At 44.3% G+C, this 10,502-nt stretch overlaps 1 protein-coding gene across 1 annotated transcript; it reads right to left on the reverse strand.

The window, feature by feature from the left end:
• Positions 1-1,255: 1,255 nt before the first annotated feature.
• On the reverse strand, positions 1,256-10,244 carry LOC311129702 (ribulose-phosphate 3-epimerase-like). The gene is made up of 6 exons (XM_084162109.1): positions 10,040-10,244; positions 9,501-9,580; positions 9,144-9,283; positions 8,578-8,712; positions 2,805-2,891; positions 1,256-2,678 (listed from the first exon to the last, which is right to left on the reverse strand). The coding sequence occupies exons 1-6, from the start codon at positions 10,159-10,161 to the stop codon at positions 2,556-2,558; spliced, it is 687 nt and encodes a 228-aa protein (XP_084018235.1). The 5' UTR covers positions 10,162-10,244; the 3' UTR covers positions 1,256-2,555.
• Positions 10,245-10,502: the final 258 nt, after the last annotated feature.

Consider the following 10,502-nt stretch of genomic DNA (forward strand, 5'->3'; position numbering starts at 1 on the left):
AAGTAGGGGCCCTCTGCAGGGCCCTGGGGTTGTGTCCTCTGTGACCTGCTCTGTACCAGCCTTCACACCAGAGACAGCAACACAGCCAGACTCAGACTGCAGATCTCTGAAGACCGGATCAAAAACGCCACATGATGGCTGCCAGCATGACTCATGTTTGGTGTGTGTTACTGGGGTTATAATTACCTCCTGAGAGTGTGTGTGTACACTGCAATCAAAGTTATCTCCTGTAAGTGCCTGCGGACATAGTGAAACATGTACAGTATGCATCTCACCCTCACACACGTGATACAGTGTAGAGGAGGAGAGGACATGAAAAGGAAGCTCCAACCAACGCTACATAATCTCACTCTCTTTTACACTTTCTTTCTCAGTAAATCGCAGCATCTGGATATGGTTGCTCTGGCACTGGTGTCATAACTTTTCCATTCCCTTGAGTAGCATTGGATGTGTGTACAGTACGCCTATGTGTAAGTCTGAGTTGTTGTAAGTGGGCCTATGTGCAAGCATGTGCGTTTGGTTAAACCTTGTGACATATCACATGTTCCTGCTTCTGTCAAGAGTTTCCTCCTTGAATCTATGATTCCCTTGTTAAATGGGGAAGTTATAGTGTGTCGACGGACTTCTCTATTTTCATCTCTTAAAGATGACATGCTTTATATCTAACAGAAATGTCCAGTATGTCTTATACATACATGTAGAGAAGAGTGTACAAGAATGACTCACAGCATTCCCCCACAGATAGTGGATCATGCCTTGGAATGATGGTGCAGTCTTTGAGACATGGCAGAGACCCAGCTGTAAGAAAACCTTGTCAGGATCTATTAAGAGAGCAATAGACAGAGCAGGAGACCCTCGTACATGTCCCTACATCCCAAATCCACACAGATCTCAAAAGCGACCAGGGTATTAGAGTTTCCCATAAACAGCTTTGCCAACAGATCTGGAGTCAGTCTCCTATGAACCTCTGTGTTGTGCGATATGTGACACTGAAACGGAAATACAGATTTCTGACATTAATATTGAAAGAGAATGCGAATTATCTTCCAGACATTTGTTGCATTATTGAGAACGAGCGGCTTGCAGCTAAAAGTATGTCATGTGTGATTCTCATTGACAAGAGGTTTGTTCCAGCGGGCGTAGAGATATGAAATGTAGAGATGTCCCCTATCTCAGACAAAATGGCCACCTGAGCTAGAAGGGCTTTGAACACTTCAATAAACACAGGTAACCGGAGGGGTGGAAACACCTGACATTCTTCTGGCATTATTTACTGGAGAAAATCTTGTCACAGAGTTAAATACAAACATGGTTCCTATTAGTGCAAGGAGAGGTTGCTGTTGTTTTTAATGCTACTATTAGTTTTGATGAAATAAATCCCTGTGCATTAAAAGACAGGTATTAACTTTATATCCCATATTAAATTCAGATATAACTGCTAGATCACTAATACTCTCCTATGCCACATATGGTAGTCATTCACAAATAATTCAATATTATCAATAAGTAATTAGTCATGAGTCTAAACAAGACAATACAGAAACCAGGGATAAAAAATAAAAAGAAAAGAATGACAGTCCCGGGCATACAAACCTTTCGGGATGAATAGTTTGAGCAAGCTTGCCCTCTAGAGTCTGAGTAGTGAACTACTTTTCAAACAAAACGCAGAGCAAGAAGAGGCGAGGAATTCTCTGTATCATGTGACAGGGGAGATTGTAACAGGCATTTTAAAAACAGGGCAGTGACAAAATACTAGGCTGTCCAAAATATGACATCTTGTTCTACCGTCCTGTACCTCTTTGAACACACACAAAAAAAAAACATTTTATACTTACATTTACATTTTAGTCATTTAGCAGACGCTCTTATCCAGAGCGACTTACAGTTAGTGAGTGCATACGTTATTTTTTGTATTTTTCATACTGGCCCCCCGTGGGAATCAAACCCACAACCCTGGCGTTGCAAACGCCATGCTCTACCAACTGAGCTACATCCCTGCCGGCCATTCCCTCCCCTACCCTGGACGATGCTGGGCCAATTGTGCGCCGCCCCATGGGTCTCCCGGTCGCGGCCGGCTACGACAGAGCCTGGATTCAAACCAGGATCTCTAGTGGCACAGCTAGCACTGCGATGCAGTGCCTTAGACCACTGCGCCACTCGGGAGGTTACTTAAAATTGTTTTCAACATAACAGTATTCCAAATATATTCAGGAATGTTTAGAATTATTGTTTGAAGTCAACATAACCACTGTTCCACTCACAGGCCTAAGCTGGTAGGTGGGTAAACTGTTTGGGGTTGAGTAGTAATCTTGGCTGAGTGTGGAGCTTTGAGGTGACTGGGGTTGGTTCTGATGTTCTGGGGTATTCAGGGGCAGGGGCGCAGCCTCACTGGATCAACCTGTGACATCGGCACACCCCTTCTTCACCCATCCTACCTCTCCCTGACCACCAGAGAAACATCCTTTGACTGTCCTTCTTTAGGGTGTAGTAGCATGTTGCTATGGCGGTCTGGTGAGAGGCATTACTGTAGTGATCTCCAGGCAGGGGTTGGCGTGTCAGCGGTCCAGCGAGCGTTTCTGGATGGCCTCCGAGACGGCGGTGCGCAGCATTGCGATGACAGAGCGAGGGTCGTCACTGCTTACCACAGCACTGCCCGACACAATCATGTTAGCGCCTGCCTACCAGAGACACACAAAAAGAGAAACACACACACATAGTCAACCCACATGGTCTGACACAAGCAGAGACAACACAGTTAAACACTAGGGCCCATGGAGGCATGGTATGGGGAGGCATGTACTCACCTCAGCACACTTATGGATGGTAGAAGGACCCACTCCTCCGTCCACCTCAATGTCCAGAGAGGGAAACTGACTCCTCAGCCAGCTCACCTGGACACACACAGAAAGAGACATGTTAATGACATGTCCCAAATATGCCACACACGGACATACATGCTCAAGACTGATGAAAAAAAATCCACTGGGGCTGATTCGATTGACCCCTTCCTGCTGTAGCTTTCTGCCCCCTTCTTGCGGAATCATTGACATATTTTTAACTTGACGATTGGGGCTATCCCCAAGTTCTGGAAGGTCTCCTAAGTTAAGCTCTTTCTTAACTTCAAAATCTATTCTAAAATGTGCATCAGTTTGGCTTCAGACCAGGGCATAGCACCATCTCGGCAGCATCACTGGTTTTAAATTATGTGGTAAATTGTTTGGATAGGAAGAAACACTGTGCTGCTCTATTCATTGACACTGTCAACTACTCTTTACTAATTCTATGGTTGTCTGAAATTGGCCTGGATCAAGCATCATGTTTAAAAACTACTTGACAGACGACACAATGTGTATATTTTCCTTGATATTACGAAAGGTGTCCCACAAGGGTCGATTTTAGGTCCTGTACTTTTTATTTGACCAGTCTTTTTCCAGAGCTGCAATCTGCCTTTGCTGCTTTGCAGAAAACCTTTGTTGAACTGAAAATTGTACTTAATGCAGGTAAAACCAAGTACATCATTTTCTAATTCACTTAAAAATGTATCTGATGATTTATACATATTGGATGGTGCCCACATTGATCGTGTCCCCGCGTATAAATACCTGGGCATCTGATTTGACAAAAAGTTCTTTTAAAAAGCATATGGCTGAGTTAGTTAGGAAGTTGAGAATGAAAATGGGCTTCTTCTTTAGAAAGAGATCATGCCTCTCCCTTGACAGCAGAAAGCAGATCATTCAGTCAACTTTCCTGCCAGTGCTAGATTACGGTGACACCATTTATATGAAAGCAGCTGCCACTACACTGAAACCATTAGATGCAGTTTACCACAGCACACTTCGCTTTATTACGGGCGGCAGGTTCCATATATTTCATTGCATCCTATATCAGAAAGTAGGCTGGCCCTCTCAAGTCTCGTAGATCGATCAAATCAAATTTGATTTGCCACATGCGCCGAATTCAACAGGTCGTAGACCTTACAGTGAAATGCTTACTTACAAGCCCTTAACCAACAATGCAGTAAAAAAAAAAAAGAGAAAAAAAAGTGTTAAGTAAGTTAAAAATAAAAATAGCAAATAATTCAAGAGCAGCAGTAAAATAAAATAACAGTAGGGAGGCTATTACAGAGGGTACCGGTACAGAGTCAATGTGCGGGGGCACTAGTTAGTCGAGGTAATATGTACATGTGGGTAGTGTTAAAGTGACTATGCATAGATAATAAACAGAGTAGCAGCAGCGTCAAAGAGGGAGTGGGATGTGGGGGGCAATGCAAATAGTCTGGGTAGCCATGATTAGCTGTTCAGGAGTCTTATGGCTTGGGGGTAGAAGCTGTTAAGAAGCCTTTTGGACCTAGACTTGGCGCACCGGTACCGCTTGCCGTGCGGTAGCAGAGAGAACAGTCTATGACTAGGGTGGCTGGAGTCTGACAATTTTTAGGGCCTTCCTCTGACACCGCCTGGTATAGAGGTCCTGGATGGCAGGAAGCTTGGCCCCAGTGATGTACTGGGCCGTACGCACTACCCTCTGTAGTGCCTTGCGGTCGGATGCCGAGCAGTTGCCATACCAGGCGGTGATGCAACCAGTCAGGATGCTTTCGATGGTGCAGCTGTAGAACTTTTTGAGGATCTGAGGACCCATGCCAAATCTTTTCAGTCTCCTGAGGGGGAATAGGCTTTGTCGTGCCCTCTTCACGACTGTCTTGGTGTGTTTGGACCATGATAGTTTGTTGGTGATGTGGACACCAAGGAACTTGAAGCTCTCAACCTGTTCCACTACAGCCCCGTCGATGAAAATGGGGGCATGCTCAGTCCTCTTTTTTCCCCCTGTAGTCCACAATCATCTCCTTTGAGTTAGTTACACTGCTCTCGTTTTGTTTATGAAGCCCTCTTGCACAAACTTCAACTGTACCTTACTTCATTGTTAAACTACAGACTTACAAGTCACCAGACCCAAATAAACATTTACGTCATTTAGCAGAGGCTCTTATCCAGAGCGACTTACAGTTAGTGAGTGCATACATTTTTCATACTGACCCCTGTGGGAATCGAACCCACAACCCTGGCGTTGCAAGCGCCATGCTCTACCAACTGAGCTACACGGGGATGGCCAACTCTAGAGGTCCCATTGATCACTACAGAATTAAGTAAATCAGCACTCCGTTTTTTTGCGCCCCGTGTATGGAATGATCTGCAGAGCTCTCTGCACCTTGATCCGCTGTTACCGTTAGGGCAGTTCAAGTTGTTAATGGAGGACCTCCTTGTTGAGGAATGGGATTGCTTTTTATTATGTTGTAAATGTTGTGGATTTTGTATAATTTGTGTACATGCAGGGTTCCCTTGCAAAAGAGGCCTTGGTCTCAATGGGATTTTTTATAAATAATTTTAAAAAATAGATACACTGCAAATACTGTATGTGGAGGAAATAAACAATAAACCACACAAATCCACACACATGAAACAGTGAGAATCAAACAGACACCTTCAGACTCCAGAAACCCCTTCGGACTACATCACTAACTTGCAACAAGCAGATATATTTCTGAAATGTCTCATTCATACTCAGATGACACAATGTCAACTGATCACATTGTAACAAACCTCTGCATTCAAGTGACCTTGTGTATAAATCAGATTACAGATAAGGACAAATAAGCTTTTTCATGCTGCTTATCAGAGACGTGCTTTCTCAGATAAGCAAAATAACACAGACACACAAACACATATCATCTTCTCCTTTCCCCCTTCTGATAACCAGGTGGCGAATCGCATCTCTGCATGTCTGGCAGACATATCAGTGTGGATGTCGAATCACCACCTCAAGCTGAACCTCGGCAAGACGGAGCTGCTCTTCCTCCCGGGGAAGGACTGCCCGCTGCCATGATCTCGCCATCACGGTTGACAACTCCGTTGTGTCCTCCTCCCAGAGTGCAAAGAACCTTGCCGTGACCCTGGACAACACCCTGTCGTTCTCCGCTAACATCAAAGCGGTGACCCGATCCTGTAGGTTCATGCTCTACAACATACGCAGAGTACGACCCTACCTTACACAGGAAGCTGCACAGGTCCTAATCCAGGCACTTGTCATCTCCCGTCTGGATTACTGCAACTCGCTGTTGGCTGGGCTCCCTGCCTGTGCCATTAAACCCCTACAACTCATCCAGAACACTGCAGCCCGTCTGGTGTTCAACCTTCCCATGTTCTCTCACGTCACCCCGCTCCTCCGCACACTCCACTGGCTTCCAGTTGAAGCTCACATCTGCTACAAGACCATGGTGCTTGCCTACGGAGCTGTGAGGGGAACGGCACCTCCGTACCTTCAGGCTCTGATCAGTCCCTACACCCAAACGAGGGCATTGCGTTCTTCCACCTCTGGCCTGCTGGTCCCCCTACCTATGCGGAAGCACAGTTCCCGCTCAGCCCAGTCAAAACTGTTCGCTGCTCTGGCACCCCAATGGTGGAACAAGCTCCCTCACGACGCCAGGACAGCGGAGTCACTGACAACCTTCCGGAGACACTTGAAACCCTACCTCTTTAAGGAATACCTGGAATAGTATAAAAGTAATCCTTCTACCCCCCCACCCCACAAAAAAAAAAAATAATAATAATAATTAAATACACAAAATACTAATTACTTTTACGAAAAAACAATTAGAATAACAAACTAAATGTACATAAAAACATTTTAAATTAAATATACAGTGAGGAAAACAAGTATTTAATACACTGCTGATTTTGCAGGTTTTCCTACTTACAAAGCATGTAGAGGTATGTAATTTTTATCATAGGTACACATCAACTGTGAGAGACGGAATCTACAACAAAAATCCAGAAAATCACATTGTATGATTTTTAAGTAATTAATTTGCATTTTATTGCATGACATAAGTATTTGATACATCAGAAAAGCAGAACTTAATATTTGGTACAGAAACCTTTGTTTGCAATTACAGAGATCATACGTTTCCTCTAGGTCTTGACCAGGTTTGCACACACTGCAGCAGGGATTTTGGCCCACTCCTCCATACAGACCTTCTCCAGATCCTTCAGGTTTCGGGGCTGTCGCTGGGCAATACGGACTTTCAGCTCCCTCCAAAGATGTTCTATTGGGTTCAGGTCTGGAGACTGGCTAGGCCACTCCAGGACCTTGAGATGCTTCTTACGGAGCCACTCCTTAGTTGCCCTGGCTGTGTGTTTCCGGTCGTTGTCATGCTGGAAGACCCAGCCACGACCCATCTTCAATGCTCTTACTGAGGGAAGGAGGTTGTTGGCCAAGATCTCGCGATACATGGCCCCATCCATCCTCCCCTCAATACGGTGCAGTCGTCCTGTCCCCTTTGCAGAAAAGCATCCCCAAAGAATGATGTTTCCACCTCCATGCTTCACGGTTGGGATGGTGTTCTTGGGGTTGTACTCATCCTTCTTCTTCCTCCAAACACGGCGAGTGGAGTTTAGACCAAAAAGCTATATTTTTGTCTCATCAGACCACATGACCTTCTCCCATTCCTCCTCTGGATCATCCAGATGGACATTGGCAAACTTCAAACGGGCCTGGACATGCGCTGGCTTGAGCAGGGGGACCTTGCGTGCGCTGCAGGATTTTAATCCATGACTGCGTAGTGTGTTACTATTGGTTTTCTTTGAGACTGTGGTCCCAGCTCTCTTCAGGTCATTGACCAGGTCCTGCCGTGTAGTTCTGGGCTGATCCCTCACCTTCCTCATGATCATTGATGCCACACAAGGTGAGATCTTGCATGGAGCCCCCCCGCCAACAGTTGTTGCCTTCTCACCAAGCTGCTTGCCTATTGTCCTTTAGCCCATCCCAGTCTTGTGCAGGTCTACAATTTTATCCCTGATGTCCTTACACAGCTCTCTGGTCTTGGCCATTGTGGAGAGGTTGGAGTCTGTTTGATTGAGTGTGTGGACAGGTGTCTTTTATACAGGTAACGAGTTCAAACAGGTGCAGTTAATACAGGTAATGAGTGGAGAACAGGAGGGCTTCTTAAAGAAAAACTAACAGGTCTGTGAGAGCCGGAATTCTTACTGGTTGGTAGGTGATCAAATACTTATGTCATGCAATAAAATGCAAATGAATTACTTAAAAATCATACAATGTGATTTTCTGGATTCCGTCTCTCACAGTTGAAGTGTACCTATGATAAAAATTACAGACCTCTACATGCTTTGTAAGTAGGAAAACCTGCAAAATCGGCAGTGTATCAAATACTTGTTCTCCCCACTGTATGTATGTATATGTATATGTATGTATATATATATATATATATATATATATATATATATATATATATATATATATATATATATATATATATATATATATACATATAAAACAAATGAAAATTGAGAATATACGCTAGAAATAAAATAAAAAATATGAAAAGAATAACAAAAAATTATAAACAAATTAACAATAAAATGAATGAGAAAAACACAAAAATTATATATAAAAAAATAAAAAAAAGTGGTAAAGTGGTTGTCCCACTGGCTATCATAAGGTGAATGCACCAATTTGTAAGTCGCTCTGGATAAGAGCGTCTGCTAAATGACGTAAATGTAATTCAACCTTGGGCATCATGTCCTCCATGAACTTCTGGCCTCCGAAGCCAGGCTCCACAGTCATGACCAAAGCCATGTTGATCTGTCCAGCCCACGGGGCCAACTCCTCTACTGTAGTCCCAGGCTTTATGGCCAGGCCCACCTATAAGACACACACACAATTTTGTTTTACTATCCTTGTGTGGATCAAACAATTGATTCCCATTCAAAATTATTTTCCCTAACCCTTAACTGATCCCTAACCCCAAACCCTAATTGTAACCCTAAACCTAAAAAAGCCTTTTTCCTTGTGGGGACCGGCAAAATGTCCCCACTTGTCCGAATTTTCCTTGTTTTATTATCCTTGTGAGGACTTCTGGTCCTCACAAGGATAGTAAAGCCAAAAACAAACACACACGGGTGAAGACACATAGTAAAACTGGTAGAAGACACATAGCTGTGAACTTTCTCTGTGTGTAAATTACGCTTTGCGTCCATTCTCTCTGACCATTAATTTCTCTCCCTCTCTGACCTCCCATATCTGGACCTCACCTCTCGTCTCCCTCTATAGTCAACACTGCTTCTCTGTCTCACCTTCATGCCGCTCTCTCTGATCTCCTTGATGAGGTTTCCAGCATTGGTGGTGGCCTCTAGGTGGAATGTGTACTGATTGGCTCCTGCTGCTGCCATGGGTTTCACCCACTGCTCTGGCCTTGATACCATCATGTGCATGTCTGGAAGAAAACACACACACTTTTGAGATGGCTGCTATGTTAAGTTGAACAATCTATGATACTATGTAGACCTAAGTAGCATGGGGGCACCAGCGTTTGTGATAATGGCAACTGAGGTCAGCACATTCAGCTAGAATCAATATGGACTCCTCAATGTTTTGTTGTCCTACAACAAGGCGATAGCGTAACCATATCAGGGTGTGCGACTGTTACTCACCAAAGAAAGGGCCCGGCCCCACACAGTTCCTCAGGCACTCCACCATGGGATGACCGAACGTGATGTTGGGTACAAAATGACTTCAGGGTAACAACATACAATCATTAGCCTCGTGATTTATTCTAATCCAGTCACTTTGGTGCTGATGCAAGGCAGGCAGTAAGATAAGTTAAAATGCAAATCAATGCTGAATAAACCTTAAGCTGACAAAATATAAGTAGATCAAGTAAAATTGAGGATGTTGTGCAACCTGGACTGACTTTGCAATCTGCCATGTTGACATAACGATTTATCCTATTTTAGCTTGACTTCTAACAAGATTACTAGGTAGCTAGTCAACAACAGCAGTGACTAGCTAGCTAACGTTTGCTAAAATATGCATGCATTCAGTGTTACAGCTAGCTAGCTAGCTAAACTGCCTGACTTATGATTGCTAAAGAAGCCAAGGACTGAGGCTATGCTAGCTAGGACTAGCGGAAATCAATGCACTCCCTAGCTAGCGTTGTAGCCTATGAATCATCTGATGTGGCTTTGCTCACCCGTCCATAACGTCGAGGTGCAGGAAGTCAGCCCCGCACTCCATCATTCGGACACATTCAGTGCCCAGGCAGGCCAGGTCACTGCTGAGGATGGACGGGCCTATCTTTGCGCTGTAAGACATGTTGGTGCTATCTGCTCTGCTCTCACCTGGCTGTGCTAAATATTAGTTCATGAAGTACCCCAACGTGCTAGTTTGCTACTTCCGCGTTCAACACCGCTTTCAAAATAAAAGTACAAAAGCATCGAACATTGCTGTTCCAAATATTGCCACTGGATGGCGCACGAGTCATAGGGAAGTTAACGATCAAATCAGTGTTTACATGGTGAAAGATTAATTAATATTGCCCACACAGCTCATATATTTTCCTAGTTGGCTGTAAGAGTTAGTAGGTGTTTGACTGAAGTTGAAAGGGAGAGATGAGCTGTGTTGGTTGGCCCCATTGTGGGGGACCGTCTCAGCAG

This window comes from Coregonus lavaretus, assembly GCF_964263955.1.
Source record: "Coregonus lavaretus genome assembly, chromosome: 5".
Classification (NCBI taxonomy): Eukaryota; Metazoa; Chordata; class Actinopteri; order Salmoniformes; family Salmonidae; genus Coregonus; species Coregonus lavaretus.

Excerpts from the sequence above, each read along its gene's own strand:
- LOC311129702 (XM_084162109.1), bottom strand. The coding sequence starts at position 10,161 with ATGTCTTACAGCGCAAAGATAGGCCCGTCCATCCTCAGCAGTGACCTG. Across the intron at positions 9,284-9,500 it reads GGGGCCGGGCCCTTTCTTTG|ACATGCACATGATGGTATCA; the intron begins GTGAGTAACAGT and ends GTTTTCTTCCAG. Across the intron at positions 8,713-9,143 it reads TCAGAGAGAGCGGCATGAAG|GTGGGCCTGGCCATAAAGCC; the intron begins GTGAGACAGAGA and ends TGTGTCTTATAG.